Source organism: Urocampus carinirostris, chromosome 12 (genome assembly GCF_059441175.1).
Source record: "Urocampus carinirostris isolate Australia breed hairy pipefish chromosome 12, RoL_Ucar_1.0, whole genome shotgun sequence".
NCBI lineage: Eukaryota > Metazoa > Chordata > Actinopteri > Syngnathiformes > Syngnathidae > Urocampus > Urocampus carinirostris.
Window position 1 is genome coordinate 27,496,106 of NC_142360.1, and position 24,542 is coordinate 27,520,647.

At 40.6% G+C, this 24,542-nt stretch overlaps 1 protein-coding gene, 1 non-coding gene and 1 pseudogene across 3 annotated transcripts; all 3 read left to right on the forward strand.

Annotated features, from left to right (window-relative positions):
* Positions 1-4,588: 4,588 nt before the first annotated feature.
* LOC148355388 (U2 spliceosomal RNA) lies at positions 4,589-4,681 on the forward strand (annotated as a pseudogene).
* A 5,380-nt stretch (positions 4,682-10,061) lies between these two features.
* LOC148355389 (small nucleolar RNA U3) lies at positions 10,062-10,275 on the forward strand. Its single transcript, XR_015852362.1, has one exon. It is a non-coding gene; the product is annotated as a small nucleolar RNA U3 (small nucleolar RNA).
* Positions 10,276-11,001: 726 nt separating this feature from the next.
* On the forward strand, positions 11,002-23,023 carry gpx7 (glutathione peroxidase 7). Of its 2 annotated transcripts, none has more exons than XM_088350103.1 (3): positions 11,002-11,227; positions 15,181-15,442; positions 22,379-23,001. In XM_088350103.1, exons 1-3 carry the CDS (start codon positions 11,096-11,098, stop codon positions 22,540-22,542), a joined length of 558 nt encoding a protein of 185 aa, XP_088206229.1. In that variant the 5' UTR covers positions 11,002-11,095; the 3' UTR covers positions 22,543-23,001. The 2 variants fall into 2 exon arrangements, with proteins under 2 accessions (XP_088206229.1, XP_088206230.1); XM_088350104.1 differs by lacking the exon at positions 11,002-11,227 and adding an exon at positions 11,333-11,462 and having other exon boundaries at positions 22,379-23,023.
* Positions 23,024-24,542: the final 1,519 nt, after the last annotated feature.

A 24,542-nucleotide genomic window follows, 5' to 3' on the forward strand; every position in this document is an offset into this window, starting at 1 on the left:
CGCGACCTTTCTTGTCGTAAGACAGGTCACATAGCTACGCAGTCTAACCCTGCGGGCGATAATTAAAGTAAACCGCACGTGTCTCTCTACATTTCAATGCCTTAGTGATGAAAAAACAATACAATAATCACGTTTTGAAATGAAATGAAATGAAATGAAATGAAATGATCTGCATTTATATAGCGCTTTTCAAGTCAATGACTTCCCAAAGCGCTTCACAGTGTGCTTCACATTTCCCAATAGCGGCCTTGTATTGCAGCCATGTAAGGCGCTAACCTGCTTATTGGGGGTAGTAGGGGTTCAGTGTCTTACCCAAGGACACTTCGACGTGTAACACGGACGAGCCGGGATTCGAACTGGGATCCCTTGATCCCAAGACGAGCGCTCTACCTCCTGAGCTACTGCCGCCCCCGGCAATTTTACTTTTGAGAGCCCTGATTTTTGTGCGCAGGATAGATTCTCTTGTGCGCAGAGAAGGCCTGGCCAGTGTGCAGCTTCGAGGGAACATTGGTCACCGTATTTCAGACCTGTATTAGTGGATTTCTCCAGAGGCGTGACAACAGTCGAAGCCGTCAAGATGGTAGACAGAAGAGGTGCCGTCTGCTCTTTAGTTGCAGTGTGGTGATTCGGCATCCTGGTGGATTTTTGTGAAGGCCGCGTTGAGGGTGGAGATGTTCTAGGAAGAAGCGTTCCTTGCTGTGTGGCACTGCCGATCCAACTTTCATTTTGTAGTTTTCTTATGAGTGTAGTTGACCCTGAAGTCTGCTTCGCTGTTGAGGAAAAGCTGGTGCCTGTCAATAAAAACAGTTTCCCCAGAGGTCAATTATTTACATAATGTGTACTTGAGTAGCTTTTACAAATAAAGAGCCTTGCAAAAGTATTGGACCCCCATTTTTTAACATATTACCATATTTCTGGCCCATGAGTTCTCTTTGGCCAGCCAGTTGATATTTATAACCCATCCATCCATTATCTGCACCGTTTATCCTCAGTAGGGTTGCGGGGGTGCTGGAGCCCATCCCAGCTATCCTCGGGCAGTGGGCAGGGGACACCCTGAACTGGTTGCCAGCCGGTCGCAGGGCACACAGAGACGGACAACTCACTCACTCATTCACACCTAGGGACAATTTAGACCGGCCAATTAACCTAACATGCATGTTTTTGGAATGTGGGAGTGCCCGGAGGAAACCCACGCAAGCACGGGGAGAACATGTAAGCTCCACACAGGCGGACCTCAGAACTGTGCCGCACACGCAATCTAACATGATTTAACTTTGCAAATTGAATTGAATGTGTTTTGAGTGACCGGTGAAATTATAGCCAAAATTCCCACATCAGTTTGTCTTTATTACGATTTTAAAAAAATCTATGTATATATATCTGATTGCTGATTTAGATTTTAGTGTATATGTAAGGATTCTATACTTTTGTCTTTTCATTCATATAAAATATAATACAGAACCTTACAAAACACTTTTAAGCCTTCTCAATTGGGAATAAAATAATGATAAAAGTAGTAATAATAATACTAATAATAATTCATTACATATACTAGTACATTTTAGTAAACACGTATGTGGTAAGTAAAATAAATCTTCCACTTTTACAAAAGTGGTATTGATCATCCAAGAAATTGGCAGAACATTTTTGGTGTAATGACTCAAACTTTAATAGATTTAATATTTTCCCAATAAATTATGAATGTTCATATGGTGACATATTATTTAGCACCTCCTAGTGGTGATAAAAATGTAATTTTGTCTATAATATATATATATATATATATATATATATATATATATATATATATATATATATATATATATCATCTCATCTCATCAGCTTCACCGCTTATCCTCAGTAGGGTCGCGGGGGTGCTGGAGCCCATCCCAGCAATATATATATATATATATATATATATATATATATATATATATATATATTAGAACAATAAGCAAAACTACATGAACATCATATGAACGTGTATTTTTTTAAAGGACTCATAGGTCAGGAAATTTGTTTTTATTTGCTGACATGATCCTCCACCATCTTGCTGCTAAGGGTACCCCAACAGATCAAAAACCTTGTGCAATGTTGGACAAAAATTTGAGAAGACAAATGATGCGGTTCGATTACTTTAAGTTTCTGTAGTTTGTATTCTTCCTTGTGCTTTGTGGCACTTAGTTTCGGTTGCACTACACCTGGCGTGCTCATTAAGTAGATCACGATCTACTAGTGGATCTCAGAGGTAGTACTGATAGATCACGGGAAAGTGTATTCAGTGCATTGTATTTGTTTTGATACGCTGCCATCTAGAGGTCAAATGTAACATGTGAGCATGAACGTCAATGTTTCTCATGCTACAGTGACAAATCGGTGAACTCCAAATTTTGCCGATGAATTATTACAATTATAAATGTTTTTATAGATAGTATTGTTGTTTTACTTATGAATTAATAAGTATTTAATGATTAAGGGTTCAAATGAAATAATTATGCTCTGGGTATTCGAGGCAACCAACTCGTGTCATTCGCGAACAAAATGGCTCTAAGAGCCGGGTCTTGGAAGTGAATCCACCAATCAACAGCTGCTTCCTTCCAAGACGCCTTGTTTCTCTTGTTAACATTTTTTGGGGGATTCCGTGTTGTTGTCTTTAAATTTGTTGACCATTAAAAGATATTTTTTGTTTTTTTGTAGTTTTGTAATTTCTAAGCATTATTTCCTTTGTTTTTCAGTGTTAATTTGTTCTTATAAAAATTTAAAGTTTTTTTTCTATCCATCTTTTTTCCCTGTTTTGTCTCCCCGTCCCCTTTTTTGAAGCCCCAATTTGTAATAATTAAACACTAGATGGCACTGTTGCCCAGGAAAACCAGCAGACAACGAAATACAAATTCCTCGGTCTGGTTTTTTTTGGATAAAAAATAATATTGGCATCATCTATCTATCTACCCTGGTCAAAACCCTCGAGAGGGGTTACAGACAGAAAGACAAACACACACAGAAACAAATAAAATTAAAAAACGGAAAAAGTAGCGGAAAACACAGACACATTTTTTGGAACATGGCCAACCCAAATGCCCAAACACCCAAACAAGTTAGGCACCTCAGCACCTAAGTTGGTCATGCTTTCGTCCCTCCAGATGAAACGGGACACCAGAAAGCGGCCATGTCACTCGGGTCAGGGTGACACAACACATTCTTTTGTTCAACAGCAGGGCCCAACAGCTTTCACCAGTTTACCCCTGCCGCATCATACAGGTGCCCTGCCCATTTCTTAGAACGTGTCTAAACATCCCACTATCCTTTTCAACACCTCTACACTCATTCCTATCAACAAAACAACAGCTCTAGCTTCCACTAGATTTTGACCTCTTTCCGGCAGTGCACTCATAACACTATCCATCCACGTCAATTGCAGCCTTCCTCTTGATATCATGTATTTTGCCTAGTTTTCAAATCAAAATTGTTGTTTTTTTAATTACTGAATGAAAGTTTTGTACACCACTAGGGGGCACTAAACATTACACACTGTCCCTTAAAGGCATTTTGTTCATAATGTTACATAATTGTTAGTAATGTAGGGATGAAAGCAACCGGAAGAGCCTTCTGGGACCCAAAAGAGCTGACTCTTTTTAGTGAACCGAGACGAAAAGCCTAAAAATAGTCCGATTTCCCATCTCTACAAGTTTGCTCCGGGCAAAGACCTGACCTCTGTGTTTTGTATTTGCTCAGTAAATGTCTAATTCTTTCATATACAGCAACTCCTTTTTTAAATAACGGAAATAGCTACTTTCCTCTATATCTACTGCAAATTCCAGGCTATAAGCCGCAACTTTTTTCCTAAATGTTCAACCCTGCGGCTTATTTAGTGATGCGGCCAATTTATGTGTTTTTTTTAACAGCCGCCAGCGGCGCTCGAGTACAAAAGGTAAGATTTAGACCGGTGGAATATATGCGAGTGTGTTGCTGACGTGTTTTTGATTATAGAGCGTAGGACGACATCTTTATGACAAAGTCTCCTTTCCCATTTTGGGAAAGACGACTTTGATGACGTCAGTTATAAGGAGGAAGATGGGCACAGTTTACCATGGTTTTTACAAGTACCGTTTTTTAAGGACCCGTTTCCTTGTGTTGCGAGCGTGTTCCTAGTAGCGATTTGCTACCCTTTACAGACACGGTTTGAGATGAACGTTATAATATTATTATTAAAGCTTTGAAAACTCTCTCGGTGTACCGTCTTTCTTTGTAAATATGTGTAACCATGTATAATATGTATTTGCAACTGTATATTTTTGCAATGTATTTACTTTAGAGACTTATTTTGATATGTTTTCCACGGGCGAATCAAAAGGAAGGGGCGAATACAATGGGGGCTGATAGGAAGTGGAGTAAAGGTGAGACGTGTTTGTGGACGCAGCGGACAATAGTGGATATATATTTTTCCCACCCTTACCTTTGGAAATATACATTTTTTTCCCTTGGATTATTTTCAACGGGACCCGGACTCTGCAGGTCTGCGTCATATCTTGAGTACCGGTATCATTTTGCATTCAATTTGCTGGCTGTTGTTTTTGGACTGTGTACTTCATATTCAGTTATTTGCAATCCGGAGATGGAATAGGAGCTTGCTCTGTCCACTCCACGCATTGGCCCGGTATTGCAGTACCTTCGGGAACGGTGCGTTCGCAATGATCGCAGCAAGGCTTTAGGGCTAGGACCTTAGCTTGGCCTTTTGGCTGAGAGTAAGTGTCCCGGCTCCTAGGCTTTGTAGCGTATTATGATCTGACCGATAATGGATAATGAATAACGAATAACGAAGATAGAACAATAACCCTTAAAAACCCCAAACCCCATAATTCCTGAACGTAAAGTCGGGTTTGGGTTAATTTAGTGATTGTGTTATATGGTTTAATGTGCGGCTTGTGTAAGTTATCCTCTTAAAATGTGGTGGGTGCGGCTATAATCAGGTGCGCTCTATAGTCCGGAATTTACAGTAGTTACTTTGACTATAGATTCAGTTACTAACTCAGTTACTTTCGGCAATCTGTAGTGAGCAACTGTAACTCCGGACATTTTCAACATCTTACCTAGTGTTTACTATTCTGTGTACAGTAATGCTAATTGTGATTCACCCTGGTCAATCCTGGAAGGGGGATTACCACATGTGAGGTCCTTTCTCAAGGTTTCTCTTTTCTCCTCACACTGAGGTTTTTGAGTTGTTCCTTGCCCGCATGCTGGTTTTAGATCAGGTAATTGTGTCATTGTAATCCTGTGCAGTCCTTTGAGACATTTTTTGTGATTAAGGGCTATATAAATAAATGCGACTTGACTTAACTAATTACTTTTTTTAATTAATGTGCCCGACACGGATTATAATATTAAAGCAAGCACTCAATTCAACCCACCAAAATATGGAAGTGTGACTTACTCTGACTGGCGGTGACAGTCCACAATGAGACGAGCACCATCGGATGCATCGCGTTTCAATGTTGAAAAAGAAAAAAAGATTGTCAGCTGGAGCTTGAACGGAAACATCCTTATGAGCAGGATGTGTTGTGTGTCTGTTTGGACAATCTCCTCAAAGCTTGCTCAACAATGTTTGCAAAGCAGCCATGCTCACATACTGTTTACTTACAGGGTTCATATGGGAGCTTGAAATCATTGAAAACACTTGAATATTAATGTGTTTTCAACAATTGGAAAGAGCTTGAAAATGTTTGAGATTGTTGTCATGTGTCTCAATATGTCTGCTTAAAATGATGCTGACACTGCTCTCTGGTGGCTTTGCTTTGCCATCGTATTCATTTTTCCCTCGTGATTAACGGCAGCTGGCGTTAGTATGTATGGCATTACGGACAATCAACCAGTGCTGGAAATTACGCCGTTTCAGTAACGGGGTAATCTAACTCATCAAAAGCGGTGCGTATGATGTTCTTTTCAGCAGCACGGTTTTCCACACTCCTCCAGGTTGTTTACGTCGCATCTTTTCGGAACATGTTACCATTCAAAATAACCACGACCATATAGTTGGATAGCCATTACGAATCTAGTACTTACTAATGAGAAAAATGTGAGCCCTGTATTTGACAGCACGCGACTCGTGGTTTTTTAAAATATTTTGGGCTTTATTTCTTTATTTTTGCCCCCCTTTTCATTTTGTACATAATGTTACCTCTTAAATGTAAGGAATAAAGCAACATACCCAAAACAGCCAAAAAGGTTGTCTAAAAATATCTCTATCCCAGCCGTACAAGTAAACGCGATGTTTTGTATTTGCTAGGAAAATGTCAAATTCTTTGACAACAACTTATTTTTCAAGAAACAGTAATAGTTACTTTCTTTGGTAACTAGTTATTTTTACTAGAGTACTTAAGTTACCAACTCAGTTACTTTTTGGAAGAAGTAGTGAGAACTAAAACTAATTACTCTTTTAAAATAACGTGCCTGAAACTGCCTATGATGTGTCATTGCCCCCTGCGGGTTGCGACCAAGAGGGCAAGTGCATGGAAGTATTATGTATAAATTATGGATATTTATTAAGGGTGAAGGATTTTATACATTTGACTATAAAGGATTTTGTACGATCAAATACAAATCACATTTAAATGCAAAAGATATTCACTGGCTGAGCTGTTGGGCGTGGTCAATGCAACCTAGTGAAGAATGATGTTTACAGGAACAGCAGGGAACTGGGACAAAGGGCTGACGGCCCTGGTGACGTAGAAACGTTCGGGGATGATTTGACCATTTCAGACATCGAGGCGAGGGGGCTTTCCTGGCACGCCCATGGGAGGAGCCGGCACACCAGCTTACGGGAAAAAAAACGTGGGCCGGGAAAAGAAATTTTGAAGATCGGAGAAAATCGAGAGCGGAGGCTTGACGGAGCTAATTTGATAGAGTTCACTTAGTTAAATTATTTAAGAAATTAAATCTGCCCCTGTGTGAAAATGTCGGCTTTTCTTGTCCATCTGTTCCCATCAAGAAATGAGCATGCATTGCTAGGTGAATGTAGGTTGTGTTTGGTTAATGGAGTCAGATAACTAATTCGAACAATTTGGTAAACGGTACATTTCAATATTTTAATTCCTAACAGGGGCCATGCAAAAAATTAAGGTAGTGTTTTGAAGTGGTCAACTTTCATGAAATCAACTTCCTGCAACTGAATATGTAAGCCACATATTCCTGTAATTTTTACCCAAAACTTATACAGGAAGAGATTTGTCTCGAAAATATTTAGACATGTATTGTTTATGTACATAGTTGATCTACAAATATATTCACGATTGACTCAAGATCTAAAAATCATAGGTCTTAATAAATGCACACAAAAAATTAAAACTCTTCAAATCCAGTGTGTTTCCATTTTTATGCGTTGACAAATCAATTAAATCAATTAGATACTGAAACACAACAGTAAGTGAACTGAGTGGGGAATTCATATGAATGTTAAAGTCCCTCATAATTTTTATTTTGTCTGCATAGGTCACTAGGTCAGACAACAGTTCCGAGAATTCATCTAAGAAAACCGAGTATGGTCCTGGGCACGATAGATAGTTACTACAAGAATCTCCATTAAAGAGGACCGCATGACAAGAGCCTCAAACGCCTTGTAATTGTTAGCGACACAGGGAATACATTTGAGTAATGAGAGATAAAATACTATGTCAACAACCTCATTTACATAACAAACTGGAAGTGTTACTATTGGTAAAATTAACACATGGAAAACATTGATTTGAACTCTCTCTGTGGTTTGCTGGATTAATATTGTCATGTGGGGTGTGTTGTATTTCTGAGGTAATGAACGGACAGCTCCTTGTGCTGCTATGCATTATGGGAAGCCTTTGAATACTAGGGGTGGGCAGATTGATCCAAATATCAATGTAATTGATTCTCAGCAAGTACTTGGATCAAACCAATACCATTGGCCTGAGATTGGCACTTTGCTTCTTCACAAATTTATTAAGGGCACCGCTTCTTTATGGAGCTAGCCCAATCCCCCTCCACAGTCCAGCCCTGTCTCTTCCGGTTTGAGAAAATGCTCAAATGGTTGATTAAGTGTTAAAATTATTGCTCCATCTTGCTATTAATTGTTCCACTTTGCCCTACCTCAGTCTCACATGATGAGTACAAGATATAGACAAGGCACATTAATCCACTTAACCTTAAAATGACAGGCGAACAGGAAGCACAGCATGAATTAGTCCACTACTGTAGCAACAGCACAAATTTAGCTAAATGCATGAAAAAACGTTTCCCTCCAGAGAGTAATGAGCTGCAAACAAATCTTTAAAGAGCTTAGGTCATTTGTATAGAGTTTATCTTATTGAATTATTAATCAATAAGTCACCAACCATGATATTTCCAAGAAATATGTTAAGTTATTGGTTGATACCATCCTGTATTTACTTGGATCAAATAGGGCATTGTATCAGTCTAGTAAATCTATTGTATAGTCATTAAACTTAAATTTAGATGCCTTTTTTAGCATCCCTTAATACGGAAATCTGTGAGGCTTGCATTGCTGTACTTCTTTGACTCCTATGTAGAATATCTCATCTCATCTCATTAGCCGTACCGCTTATCCTCATTAGGGTCGCGGGGGGGCTGGAGCCCATCCCAGCAATCATCGGGCAGTGGGCAGGGGACACCCTGAACTGGTATATACATATATATATATATATATATATATATATATATATATATATATATATCTTAACTATTTATTTCGCTGTTAAGACAATGTTACCATGATTAACGGTTAAAAGTGGTGCTGTAAAACGACAATCGCACCACGCCTTGCAAAGCCGCCGCTGTTTTCCACTTTCCTCCGAGTTGTTTACTGTCATGATTACTGATGCGGTGCACCTGAGTCTGGTCCGTCTGGCGCCAACAGTCGCGGACGCTGATTGGCTGCTTCCTCTTTTTTAAATCCTCGCCTTCCTGACAACATTTGTCGGATCGCTTCCCATGACATGAACTGTGCCGCACAAGCGCTAACCACTGCGCCGCCGTGCTGCTATGTAGAATATAAGAGTGCCAATTCCACACATTGTCTTAGTCACATATCTAGGGCTGTAATAGGCCTGACTAACTGGAAGAGCTGTCCTCTGTGTATCAGGAAACCAGAACAGACCAGTGAACCCCAGAGCATTAGTTTAAGTCTTTTATTAAGGGAGCGTTCAGGGCTTGCTGGAGACGTGATGGCCGTCAGACATCAGCAGCGGCCGGGGAGATAACTTCGGAACGAGTCCGAAATCGTAGTGTGAAAGTCAGGCAAGTCATGTTTACCGAGGCTGGAGAGGAGATCGAAGCGTAGGACGGAAACAGGTCGGATCGGAGGCAGGCAGAAATGGGTAAGCAGAGTTATTAAGTGAACGGGATATCAGGAGAAACACACAGAGTTACAAATGTACACTCTGACACTGGTCTTTGGACGCAGTGCGCTTAAGAGAGAAGTGGCAGCCAATCAGAAGGCGCCACATGATTGCTCCAGGTGATCGGAGTTAATAATCACAACACTGTGAGCTCCCCCAATGTGAGAATCTCGACTGCATCATTTCTGATAGTAAGGAACTGCGCTCGCGTTATTTCTTTACGGTAATGAAAAAAGTAAGGGTGATTTTCCCATCAATTGTCACTAAAAGTCACTATTCTTGGGTTGCTGTTCCACGTAATGCACTGATTAAAGCTTGTTGCTTGTAAGACGGCTTGGAAATGCAGACGATTTAAAAAAGGTGATATGGGAAAGTTTAATAACATTTCCACATTTTGAAGTTGTTACCAGAAGGTTAGCACAGGTTGTTTTTGAAGAATGTGAATATATTTTAGAACTACAGGTAATACAAACTCGGACCTGGCAAAGCATTGTGGGGCTTGAAAACGGCCAACATAACTTATATTTAAACTACATTTAGTCCCTCAAATTACATATGTGCTTGGACTAATTATAATTTTTCTTTAGTGGCGATCATTGTTTAGACGTAGTTCCAGAAAATGTTGCTCTCCGGGTAAAAAAAGTATTGTAGCTTATTGTTGAGCATAGTCTCCCAAAAGGCATTAAGACAATACTTTACTGGATCATTTCTAAAGTTTAATAATTGTGAAATGTGTCTGAATTAAGTGTGGTCCTGTCAACTACTATGATGAGATGAAATATCTCTTCCTGAGAATGATATGGGGAAAGAGGAATGATAGATTACATCCTCTTTGCCATTGATGACTGTTCTTGGCTCTTCCAAAGAACCTTGATGGAAGGGATATATTCTGAGTAGCTGATGTAGTTTCATAGATCGAATATTCAAAATGACTTTATTTATGTCCATCTCAAATGAATAAGCAATAGATAATAATCAAAAATATTGGTAGAATAATTGAGTTAAAATGTTTAGAATGTGGTGCTAAATTTAGGCTTAAAATAAAATTACACTATGATGATTTGCAATAGAGTGCATCATAACAGTAATCCAATGAAAAGTACGGCTCAGGCAAACACATTTTCAAATATATGTATAATTTAACCCCACACCTATATGGTAAGAGATTTGTCCTTGGAATGAATATAATCACGATTTACTCAAGATCTAAAAATCATGTCTTGCTAAATGCACAGGCAATATTAAAAATTGCACATGTAAATCGCAGATATATTTGTGGCTCTGCAAAATACATAATTCACACTGTATTTTTTTCAATTAAATAGTATCGAATTAATTGGAGGGCGGCATGGTGGATGGGTGGCTAGCACGCAGCCCCACGGTACCCACCACGCCCCCCACCCCTGGAAAAAACCCTGGATCAGCCACTTGGTCACATTGCCTAAACCCAATGCAGCATCCGACTCCAAAAAGTAACCCTCCCCTATTTTAATTCGTCTGCGTACTCTGGAAAAAAAGACTTTGACACACTCAATATGGCGGTTGCGCACACGTATTTTTAAAACACAGTAGAGTTTTCAAGATTGTTTATGTTTGTGCTTTCCTCCGCGACGTGGATTTCAGGGACCCGAAAGACTGTAGGAGAGGAGAGCAAAGCGCGGATTCGAACCGAATACCGAACGCTGTAGTGGGCGTCGGTCGATGCTTCAACTCCCAAAATGCTTTCCGAGGCTCTGACTTTGCTGCTAGCATTCTTCACTCTGCTAGAGTGCAAACAAAAAGACTTTTATACGTTCAAAATTGTCAACAGTCGAGGGAAATTAGTGGCACTTGAAAAATACAGGGGGTCGGTAAGTGTGCATTTTCATTTTTGGGGTTCACGTTTCTTGTCGAAGCTAAATGTAAAATGTCGCACTTTTACTTAAATCCTATTCTGGTCATTATTTAAAGTGATAAATCATTCGTAAGCAAACCTGAGAGTGCTCTTAATGTGAACCCTGGCTGGCGTACGTGGCAATTCGGGCGGCAGAAATGTTGGAACTTTTTTCTAAAGTCGTGGTCCGGGGGCCAATTGCAGCCTTCAAGGTGATATCTTTAGGACACTGCCCTCAAATGAAAGATAAAAGGACAGTGTGTATTCGTCATACCTGTCGCGCTCAGGGCTCCATGCCTTTACAAAATGTTGTATTTTCCCTTACAAAATACAAAATAATCTTACACCATATTTTTTTTCCAAAAGTGTTTATTTATGTAGTTTATCATGGTATATTGTACATGTGTTTCGTCATATCATATATATTGTTTATCAACATTTTGTTGTGAGATACTGAGTTGCTCGACATGAACGAGGTTTATTATTAAAAAGTTCAAAAATTAGGAGCTTGGACGTTCACTGTAGAAGGAAAAAATACATGCAAATATAATTAAGTAGAATAATACATTTTCTTATTCAAATTATGAATTCATTTTTTGCATTAAATTATTGTTGGTAATATACTGATTAAAGGGATGAACACAAACCTGTCTTTTTTTCATTTTCTCCTTTTATACTTCCTTTTTTCTTAACTTCTTTATACAACTTAATAATTCGTAATATAATGCATCTTTAATGAGTTGAGCCGAAAAAGCCGGTTCTCTAGAAAGAGGCTTCCTTTCACTACACAACTACCACGGAATGATGCATAATGGGAAAACCCCAGGCGGCAGGCGCACAGTAGCATCAAACCGCTCGCTTCGTTTGCAACGAAAAAAAACGATACCGAGATAGAGGATACCGCGGCAAACTCGTTTGACTTGATTGATTTGCCGTTTCGTGATAGTCGGTGTATACCGGATGGTACCCATAATTGAATAATTTGCGTTTTTCCGCACAGATTTTCTCGTACGTCGTACACGTCTTAAAATGCATAATAAACGTACTTTGTTTTCCTTTGTTCTTTTCTCTTTCTATTTTTCACTATTTTTCTTTCTTTTTTAACATCTTTTCCCCCTTTTTCTTTCTGTACTGTGCAGTGTAAGCCAACACAATTATGAAAATTGCAAATTATGAAGACTCAACATGGCTGCTCTATTTTTCCGATTTATTCTTATTTTTCCCAACTTTTGCTGAGGAAGGAAAAAAAGACTAAAAGAGTAAACAGGATAAAAAGAAGGAAAAAAGAGAAAAAAATAAAAGAAAGAGAAAAAAGGATAAAGAAAGAAAAAAGAATAAAAGCTAAGAAAAAGGAGGTTATTTTGTGATACTCGTAGCAGCAAGACGACGGACAAATATGTCAGCCCCCTCTAGCCCAGGGGTGTCAAACTCATTTTAACTCAGGGGCCACATGATAGAACAAACATTCTGTCGGGGGCCGGACTAGTATATTAAAGAGAAAGAAAAAGAGAGATAAAGGAATAAGAGAAAGAGGGAGGGAAAAGGACAGAGGGCAGGACAAAGAAAGGGAGAGAGAGGGAGAAACAAAAGAGATAAAAAGAGAAGTCGTGAGAGAGGCGGAAAGAAAGGGAGCGGAAGAAAGAAATCCAAAGTGAAATAGAAAGAAGGAGAGAAAAGAGAAAAGAAAACGCGAAGGGTAGGAAGAGAGAAAGAGAAAAGAGAGAAAAGGAAGAGAAAAAGAGAGATACGGAAAGTGAAAGAGACAGAAAGTGTGAGAAAAGAGGGAGAGAGAGAGAGAGAGAGAAAAAAAATTACAGGTACAGTGTCTTTGTTCGAGGCACCTTTCTTTGGCAACATCAAGTTGACATATTTCAACCTGCAGCTTGTTTTTCTCTTGCGCTTCTCTGAGTGTTGTCTCGCGGGCTGGATTCAATCCCTTAGCGGGCCTGATCTGGCCCTCGGGCCGCCTGTTAGGCACCTGTGCTCTAGCCTCATGTCATGTGTAATAAAGATAAATGTGATCCACCTATGATAATGAGAAAAAAAATGCACTTGCTCATTATCCAAATCAATATTGTTTTATTTAATAAATGAAAGAGTTTTAACCACCAGGAGGCGCTTAAAAATGCTCGCCATCCCTTTAAACCAGGGGTCTCAAAGTCAATTTACTTGGGGGGCCGCTGGAACTAGGGTCTCGGTGAAGTGAGGCCACATCGGGTTTTAAAAGGCAGAAACTCGCCTAAAATTCCATGTAAAATGTATCTAATGTCATTTAAGCTTCAGTTCAACAGCATTGACTATCCCCTCCTGCACTCTGGCAGCCTTTTGCTCCGCATTTCAATTGGAATCAAATATTTTCAGTTTGCGATAAAACGATGAATTGAATCGGATAATTTGTTAAAACTTTGAGTCTGTAATGTGTATGCACTTGGTGGGTCCAACCAGGAAGTAGCTAGCCAATCATATCGCAGGCGGACAAACATCCATCTCGAACATGAGTGAGTACATTTTGATTGCTGCCAGAATCGTTAGCATCCTTTTCAAACTCGCGCTGCTCCTCAATCTCGGGCCTTAAACGATGACCTTGAGGGCTCGCGAATGGCCCGCGGGCCGCAAGTTTGAGGCACCTGCTTTGAACTCTCACGATGAAACTGAATTTTAGCAAAGAATCGAACAAAAGTTTGACTAGGGCGTGACTTTGCTAACCGGCCGTGTAATTATCTTCACACCCTTCGCTGCAATGTTTTGTACTTGATTACGTTCAAATATCCCCTTGAAAATGAATTATTTCTTTTCCTCTCTCACTCTTTCTATCTTTTTCCCTTTTTCTTTCTTTGTCTTTATTGTTTCTTCTCTTTCCTTTCTCTTTTTCTCTTTCTGTTTTTCTTTCTCTTTCTCTCTCTCTCGCTTTCTTTCTCCCTTTCTCTTTCTGTCTTTCTCTTATTTTCTCTCTTTCCATCTCTTGATGTCTCTCCTATCTCTTGATCGCTTTCTTTCTCTTTTTCTCTCCTTTCCTTCCCATATTTCTCTATTTCATTGAAATGAATTTCCTAGCATGTTAAATTATAAAGTTGCCTAGTTTAATACATTTAAAGGTCCAGTGTGTATTCAGTGTCTAAAATATGGTCTGCCCCGTGCATCTTTTATGTCGGCTGTAAAACTTACAAAACGTCTCCGCCGGGGTGGCCGACAACTTTTTCAAGGAAAGAAAAAAAAAAGCAAAATATTTTTTTCAAATTAAATGTTTGCTTTATTCCGATTTCGAAATCTTCGTTCGGTTTGGAACCACAAATCTGTCTTTTTTCATTTTCTCCTTTTATACTTCCTTTTTTTCCGAACTTCTTTATACAACATAATAATTCGTAATATAATGCATCACATCAAGTGAGCCGTTTGAGAGCCGGCTCTCTTTAATGAGTGGAGCCGAAAAAGCCGGTTCCCTAAAAAGAGACGGACTTCCTTTCACGACACAACTACCACGGAATGATGCATGATGGGAAATCCCCAGGCGGCAGACGCATGCGCACAGTAGCATCAAACCACTGGCTTTGTTTGCAACGAAAAAAAAACGATACCGAGATAGAGGCTACCGCGGCGAACTGGTTTGATTGATTTGCCATTTGGTGATGGAAAAAGGTGCCGTGGATGGTACCCATCATTGACAAATTTGCGTTTTTCCGTACAGATTTTCTTGTACGTCGTACACGTCTTAAAATGCATAATAAACGTACTTTGTACGGCAAAAACGTACAGGTTGACAGGTATGGTAGTGTCTGAGAAAAAAGGCGGGAGGGAGAGAGAGGCTCGGCTGCATCTGAGGCTTAATAATTGCCCGGTCGGATAGATAAAAATGCTGATATCGATATTCCCACATATCGGTTGCAGATAACCGATAATCGGTCCAGCTCTAATTTTGTTCTCCTCTTTCAGGTGTCCCTAGTTGTGAACGTGGCCAGCGAGTGCGGTTATACAGAGCAGCACTACAAAGACCTCCAGAAACTGCAACGGGACTTCGGGCCGTATCACTTCAATGTCCTGGCGTTCCCGTGCAACCAATTTGGGCAACAAGAACCGGGCAGTGACAAGGAGATCGACAGCCATGTTCGCAAAGTCTACGGGGTCTCTTTTCCCCTCTTCAGTAAAATCGCCGTGGTAGGAACGGGAGCTAACAATGTCTACAAGTATCTTGTCGGTGAGTTCCGGCCATCGTACACATTTTTGCCCCATGTTTGCAATCGGCCATGCCAAATAGAAAAAAAAGATACCGGACTTGGGTTCATCGAGAGCGAGGGTGGGCAAACTACGGCACGCGGGCCCCTACTTTTAATTCTTCGACCGGTTTCCAACATGGCGGCGCGTGTTTACGTTGCGGCTGATTGTTACCCGGTTATCCTACTACTTACAACTGTCCTCCTGCTTTCCTTTTTGGATACATGCGTGGCCAATAAGACTTACAGTCGGGAGGAGCTCATCCGACTAGGTGGGTGTCTAAATTTCGACTTTTCGGGCACTTTTTATACCACCCACGACATCCCAAATGAGCTCCAAAGGGACTCGGGTTCGCCCTGCTTTCCCGCTCCACCGAAGAAAAAGAAGAAAAATCGGAGACGAAGACGGCGAAAAGATAGAAAACAGAAGCGAGGATGTCGTGCAGGGAAGCGTGTGAAGTTGATGGAGCAACGACATGAAGATCTGTCTAATCCAACCATCATTTCTTCGTCGATTCTACGAGTAAACCGACAACCGAAGCCCAACGCACACAACCGGCATCTCGTGACGATCTCTACAAAGGCTACAGCTAAGTCAAATGATTCAAAGCTAAAATTTGGTCTTTTGAATGTTAGATCGCTCGCTCCTAAAGCTTTACTTGTAGATAATATTATTCGTGATTATAAACTTAACTGTATTGGTCTCTGTGAAACGTGGTTACGCCCGGATGAGTATTTAGCTCTAAATTATGCTTCTCCCCCAGATTACGAGAGCAGCCATATAGCACGCACGTTGAAAAAGGGTGGCGGTGTCGCGCTAATCTCTGAAAAATCGCTTAAATTTAATCCACGTACCTCTAATAATTACAAAACGTTTGAGGCTCTTGTGATGCGGTCCCCCCTATTGTCAATTGACGTAATAACTATCTATCGCGCACCAGGACCATACACAACTTTCTTAGACGAATTCGCCGAACTTCTGTCTGAACTAGTAACCTACGCAGACAAAATTATTATTATGGGGGACTTTAACATTCATATGAACTCTCCACTCAGTTCACTCACTGTTGCGTTTCAGTCTATAATTGATGCTTTTGGTTTTAATCAACTGGTTGATTTGCCAACCCATAAAGATGGAAACACGCTCGACTTGGTTCTGACTCGAGGAGTTTCAACCTCAAACATGGCGGTGCTATCGTGTACTACAGTTATCTCGGATCATTATTTAGTTACATTTGAGGTGCTAGCTAAATGTAGTACCAAAAAAACAGAAGGATTCACCGGACGCAATATAAGCACAGGCACAGTTTCTGAGCTCTCCGATATTCTTCCAGGAGCAGTTGCGTCCTTTCCTTCATACATAGGCTCCATCGAACCACTCCTAAATGAATTTAACGCTACCCTGGCCAATGCCCTGGATTTAGTTGCGCCCATCCGGCATAAATTACGACCTAAAAGACGCACACCTTGGTTTAATGATGAAACTAGATCCCTTAAACGAGAATGCAGGAAATCTGAAAGAAAATGGCGCGCTACCAAGCTTGAAGTTTTCCATCAAATCTGGTGTGATAGTTTGTTGAAGTATAAAGCGGCCCTGGCCTCTGCAAAATCAGCCTACCTTTCGAAAGTGATTGCGTCACAAAAGAACAATCCCAAGGCCCTTTTTGACACTGTAGCATCACTTACAAGGCAACAGACTATCCCAGATAGCTCCACCCATTCTGCTCACGACATAATGGTCTTCTTTACTAAGAAGATCCAGAGCATACAGGAAGAAATTGCTAAAGACAATATTAATTCAACACATAATAAAGCACTCAAATCCCTAGATGCACGACATGGTGGCTGTCCAGGGACTTGGTCCCATTTTAGTGAACTGTCACTCGAAAATCTTAAACAGATGGTGAATACTGCCAAACCGACGACTTGCCAGTTCGACCCACTTCCAGGTTCACTTATTAAAGGTCTCTTTGGCGTTCTTGCACCTTCAGTTCTAAATATTTTAAACATATCACTCGCCTCTGGTGTAGTTCCAGCTGCTTTTAAGTCCGCTGTCATTAAACCCACACTGAAACGACCCAACCTAGATCCAGAAAACTTATGTAATTATAGACAAATAAAAATGACTTGACTTGACTTGACCTGTGTCAAACCTACCGTTTCTTTCTAAAATACTTGAAAAAGTAGTGGCACAGCAGCTGAATGATTTCATGTCCGATAACAATCTCTTTGAATCGATGCAATCAGGATTCAGGGCTAACCACTCTACTGAGACAGCTCTGATAAAGGTAACCAATGATCTCCTACGGGCAATGGACTCGGGCGCATCATCACTTTTGCTGCTGCTGGACATTAGTGCTGCATTTGACACAGTGGACCATATTATCTTGCTAGAACGGTTGGAAAAATGGATTGGTCTCTCAGGAAACGTCCTATTATGGTTCAGATCTTACCTCTCAGATAGGACACACTGCGTTAAATATGGCGAATTGACATCTGAGCCATTTAGTGTAACTTGTGGTGTTCCGCAGGGTTCAGTGCTTGGCCCCCTTCTCTTCAGCATTTATATGCTTCCACTAGGTGATATTATTCGCAAGTATAACATCAGTTTCCATTGTTACGCAGATGACACTCAACTCTATCTCCCGATGGAGGAATCTACCACACTAAACTGTGGAACTTTGGAGGCCTGCCTCACTGAGATAAAAGAGTGGATGTCACTCAATTTCCTGCGTCTTAACCCTGAAAAGACTGAAATGTTAGTAATTGGTCCTTCTAAGTCCCGTGACTTATTCTCTAAAACCGCAGTGAACTTGGACAATTGCCACATCACACAGAGTGACTCACTTAAAAATTTAGGTGTCATTTTCGACCCTGATCTGTCCTTTCAAACACATGTGAAGAAAATTACTAGAACCGCTTTCTTCCATCTCCGTAACATTGCTAAAATTCGTCCTATACTTTCTCAGTCGGATGCGGAAATCATAATTCATGCGTTTGTTACCTCCCGTCTCGACTACTGTAATGCACTACTTTCCGGTCTTCCGATGACCAGACTCAAGAGTCTTCAGCTGGTACAAAATGCTGCAGCGAGGCTTTTAACAAGGACAAAAAAGTATGATCACATCACCCCAATTTTGGCTAACCTGCATTGGCTCCCTGTTAGCCTAAGATGCGATTTTAAGGTTCTCCTACTACTATACAAAATCATACATGGACTTTCCCCCTCGTATCTTTCAGATCTGATCTGCCCTTATGTCCCGGCCCGAAGCCTTCGTTCCGAGAGCGCCGGTCTCCTGGTGATCCCAAGAGCCAAGAAGTGTTCCGCTGGTTCGAGAGCGTTCTCCATCCGGGCACCGGTGTTGTGGAATGCTCTTCCCCCTGATATCCGATCTGCAACCTCGGTGGAAATGTTTAAATCTAGGCTTAAAACTCACTTCTACTCTATAGCATACGAGTAACCTAATCTTCTTATATGTAATAACTTGTGAAGCCCTTAGAGACTAATTGTGATTAAGGGCTATACAAATAAAAATGACTTGACTTGACTTGACTACGCGTGGTGCATACGGGCCTCGATCAAAATGGTCAGCCCTTTTCATCCAGTCCTCCGAACAGATATGGTCAAACTAACAATATATCCATCCATCGATTAGCTGCGCCGCTTATCCTCAGTAGGGTTGCGGGGGTGCTGGAGACCAACCAGCTATCTCCAGACAGTGGGCAGGGGACACCCTGAACTGGTTGCCAGCCAGTTGCAGGGCACACAGAGACAGACAACTCACTCGCCCTAGGGACAATTAGGACCGGCCAATTAACCTGACATGCATGTTTTTTGGAATATGGGAGGAAACCGGAGTGCGCGGAGGAAACCTAGGCAAGCACGGGGAGAACATGCAAACTCCGTACAGGAAGGCTGGTAGCCGGATTTGAACCCATGGCCTCAGATCTGTGCCACGCATGCGCTAACGACTACGCCGCTGTGCCGCCCACTAACAATATATATATAATACTAAATAAAGTACTACCATAAAAAAAAATAAAGTTTTGAGTGCCGACTTTACCCCCATTGTCCCTTTGTGCATCTACAACAAAAATACATAAATCCAAAAAATTACTACAAAACGTAATATCAAATTTAGTGCTTAAAAACAGGGACCTTAGATATATTATTGCTTTCATTCTGGAAAAATAACAATACTATAAAAATAATACTACTAGACTAATATTACACCAGAAATAGTACACAAATACAAGAGAAATACAACTATAGAAATACTACAAAAATACCACTACAGTCATAGCATTATACAAAAATATTACTACAGAAATATTACGGCAAATTATATACTTGCATGGGCAGCACGGCGGCGCAGTGGCTAGCGCGTGTGCGGCACAGTTCTGAGGTCATGAGATCAAACCTCCTGTGTGGAGTTTGCATGTTCTCCCCGTGCTTGCGTGGGTGTTCTCCGGGCACTCCGGTTTCCTCCCACATTCCCAAAAAAACATGCATGTCAGGTTAATTGGCCGGTTCAAATTGTCCCCGAGGTGTGAATGAGCGAGTGTCTGTCACTGTGCCCTGCGATTGGCTGGCAACAAGTTCAGGGTGTCCCCTGCCCACTGCCTGAAGATAGCTGGGATGGGCTCCAGCGCCCCCGCCACCCTACTGAGGATAAGCGGTGCAGATAATGGATGGATATACTTGCATGGAAGCCCCTAAACTGCTTTGAAATAATCACATAATAACAGAAATCAAAGGAAATCCCATTTCTTGGCTTGTGCAATCTTGAGAGCTTAAACGAAAGCATAGCCGAGACACCCCATATCCATTTCAGTGTGTCCCATAGAGTATTGTGAGACCACGGTGAGTGGACCGTCCCCTCCCCGGGAATAACATTTTGTACGTTTTTCGCGTCGATCGGATGCATTTTTAGAGCAAAATCGAGAAAGTGAACTAATTATAAATGTGTGTCCTTGTCAACTATTGAATCATAATGACACTAGTTATGAAAGGTCACTAGTTATGCCAGCTAACGAGTCCCACCCACAAAGCATGGCAAATGAGACCAAATCTGCTCCTCGTTTGATTACACTAAAGATAACGAATGTTGATCTGATACCAATGCTGTACTATTTTAAGGTATTGTACAGGCGAGTGAACGTACCAAATCTCTAATATGAGTTTTGAATTTAATTACCGTATTTTCTACCAGGTCATTGTGATTTTAATTTTAATTTTGTATTTTTTTGTTTTTTTAGTGGTTGACATCTTAACCCTACTTTAGATAATTAACCTGGTAATAACATAGTAATAATTGTCACAATAAGTATTACTGTAGTTTAATTTAGTATTTCTGAAGTAGGATTTTTATTCTGTATAAGTTCTGTAGTTTTATTTGTAATTTTACTGTAGTTTGTACTATTATTTTGTAGTATTTCTGAAGTCATTTTAATGTAGTATTTCCATAGTAGTATTTTTTTAGTATTTCTGTAGTACTTTTGTTGTATTTCGAAAGTAGACTTTTTGTTGTGAAGCTGTAGTATTTTTGCGATAATACAGTCGTTTTATAATTATAGTATTTTTGCATTGTTAAGGTAGTATTCTTTTTTTAGTATTTTTGTACTATATCTGTTGTATGTTGTAGTATATCCATAATAGTATGTTTGTTATATATCTGTAGTATTTCTGTAGTATTTTAGTTTTAATTTTGTAGTATTTTTAGGCGAGGCAGCACAGCGGCGCAGTGGTTAGCGCTTGTGCGGCACAGTTCATGTCATAGGAACCTCCTGTGTGGGTTCAAATCCAGCTCCAGACTTCCTGTGCGGAGTTTGTATGTTCTCCCCGTGCTTGCGTGGGTTTCCTCCGGGCACTCCAGTTTCCTCCCACATTCCAAAAACATGCATTTCAGGTGAATTGGTCGGTCCAAATTGTCCCTAGGTGTGAATGGGCGAGTGAGTTGTCTGTCCCCGTGTGCCCTGGCAACCAGTTCAGGGTGTCCCCCTGCCCACTGCCCGGAGATGGCTGGGATGGGCTCCAGCCCCCCCGCAACCCTAATGAGGATAAGCGGTACGGCTAATGAGAGAGATGAGAGTATTTTTAGGCTATTTCCATACAATTTATGTAGTACTGCTATAGATATCATTTGCAGTATTTCTGTTGCGTGCCTCTTGTAGTAGTATTTTTGAAGAATTATTTATTTAGTTGTTTTTTATGTTATAGTATTATGTATTGGTATTTTGTTTTTGGTGTTTCAGTCGAAATATAATTGATATATTTCCAAAGCAGTATCTTGGTAGTATTTTTGTAGTATAATTTTTGTCATATTACTGTAGTTTATTGGAGTGAATAATTCCGCAGTAGTATTTTGTAATACAGTATTTTTGTAGTAGTGTTATGTAGTATTTCTATACTATTTTTTTCTGAATTAAATCAAAATATTATATGAGGTCCCAGTGTTTAAGCACTATATTTTATGTTTACTTTTATGGTTAATGCGTAGTATTTTTGTTGTATTTCCCTAGAAGTATTTTGGAGTGGACTCACAAAGTGTCAATGCTGGCACCCAAAAAGAGAACCACTCTTGGGGGCCCCCTAGTGGTTGCAGGGCCTTAAGCAGCAGCTTAGCTCGCTTATGCTTAGGGCCTCACCTTCTGGTGTCCATCAGTCTCCCCAAACATTTGTTTTCCCCTACTTACATCTGCTTCTTCTAGATAAAGGGAAGGGAACATTGATGATAGCGATTGATAATGAATCCTACATTTACAGGGGGGTAGATGAAATCATCATATGGGCCGGATCCGTCCCGCAGGCCCTATGTTTGACATGGCTGATGCAAGTGTCCAGCGTAACTTTGTCATGGGAGCATCAACGGTATAAATGATGTCACGTGGTTTGAGTATTGTCTCTTAACTGCCAACAGAATCGTCCGGTAAGGAGCCCGACTGGAATTTCTGGAAATACCTCATCGACGTGGACGGAAAAGTGGTGGATGCGTGGGGACCGAAGGTGTCAGTGGAAGAAATTCGTCCCAAAATTGCCGAAATGGTTCGGCAGATAATCCTCAAAAAGAAAGAAGAATTGTAGTATGCCACGCACTTGCGCTCAACTCTTCCATTTTGCTTCATTGTCCATTGTGGCGATGGTCACCAGAACTCTCAACTGACTTGGGTTAGGGGACACCAATTTGCTTGCTGAATTGAAGTATGAACCAAGATATCATGGGAATTGCACTGACGCAGAACACGACCCAAAAAGAGTGCCATTCTTTCCCATTTTGTGTATTCTCAACATTTGTTTTGTATTCATTTTGAGATTTGTAATAAACTGTCTTGCGGCTCATTTTTCTCTTGTGCTTCTCTCAGTATTGTCTTGCATGCCGGATTAAACCTGTTGGTGGGCCTGATCAGGCCAGTAGGCCGTACGTTTGACACTTAAACAGAAATACTGCTCAAGAAATACCGGTATGTATTAGGGGAGGATTTCCCTGCAGGGCTTCACTGCTTTATCGCGTCGTCTGCTACAAGCCACGTGAACTCTTTCCACCATGCTTCTAATGTACGTTTACGTTTTGTAGCATCATACATTTTGTTAGCTTCTTTTGAATATTCTGGGGCTGAGGTTTTGGGTTGATTCCTAACCACTTCTCCATTTTTCTTGTGTTCTCTGTGCGTGTACTTTGGAAATTTGTCATCGTTACAGGGCTCACAATGAGTTTTTCGAACTGGACTTAAATTCTGAACAATAAACAAGAAAGTTATTTATGCTTTTATTCAAACTGGGTGGCGCATGAACTTAATCCGTGGATAGGGGTTAGGCAATGAAGGATTTTATACATTTTACAATAAAGGATTTTATACTATTAAATAGAAGTTACATTTATTGAGTGCAATGAAGATTTTCACTGAGTGGGCTTCAGGTCGCGCCGTTCCAAATGCAAAATATTTTGACTAGGGAATTTTGATAACAGGACTCTGACGCAGGACGGCAGGCATGGTTTTGATAAACGCTCTGCTTTTATGAGTTTTTCGGCGATCGGGACGCTCTTCTCCGAGATGATGGAGCCCACGTGGGGGGCTTCCCTGGCACGCTAATGGGAGGAGCCGACACACCAGCTTGCAGAGAAAAATGTGGAAGCAGAAGATTGTGAGGAGGCTTGACAGAGACTCAAGCGACACTAATTCGGCCATATTCGATGGACTTTTTGAATGAATCTCCAGTGGTGTATTTTTTTAAGTATCTGAAAAAACTGCACCCTTATTACTTGAGCGCCGCAATAAAAGTCACTTACCCCATTTTATTTTCTAATTAAAAGGGACACTGTGTAATATTCAATGGTGTGCCATGAGGGCCATCAAGGGCTTCTCCGCTGTCCTTCAATTCTTCGGGAATCATGTGATGTTAATTATATTTCGTCCATTAATAACTTTTTCAGTAGAACTTTCTGCTTTTATATTTCTGAAACCTACAATATCTTAACGATAGTTTTCATAAACAAAAGGGTACCTTGCTTGCCAAAATAAGCTTTTATTGCAAGAACACAGACCTTATGCATGAACCATGCAAGAACTTTTTAGCCTTGATGTTTCCCGTCAAGTGATCACGTGATTCTGTCGTGGGGACGACCGCAGACGTGCACTAAACGGCATCCCTCTATGTCCCGACATTTATCAAGTCATTTTTATTTCTCTAGCCCTTAATCACAAAGAGTCTCAAAGGGCTGCAAGGCATTTCTTCTTTTCTAGAAATCATAAAGCTTTCAAGGGTTAACAGTCTTATTACAAGACTGCGCATACTCGTGCCTACAAACTGTCATACAGTGAAATACAGTGGATACAGGAATAAAACTGTTCAAAGCCACTTCTGCCATCTAGTGGTGATTTATCATACTAGTATGATACTAACAGAAGTGATGTGCTAAGGCCTTTAGTTTAAAAAAAAAAAAAAAAAACTTTTTTTTTTTACGTTTTGGCACTCAGGGACAATTTATTGCTACTCCCTGGTTGTACTGCTTTTAGAAGTGTGCTTTCCAGGGTTGGGTAGGGTTACTTTAACTGGATTACTTTCAATTACTTTGGGATTACTTC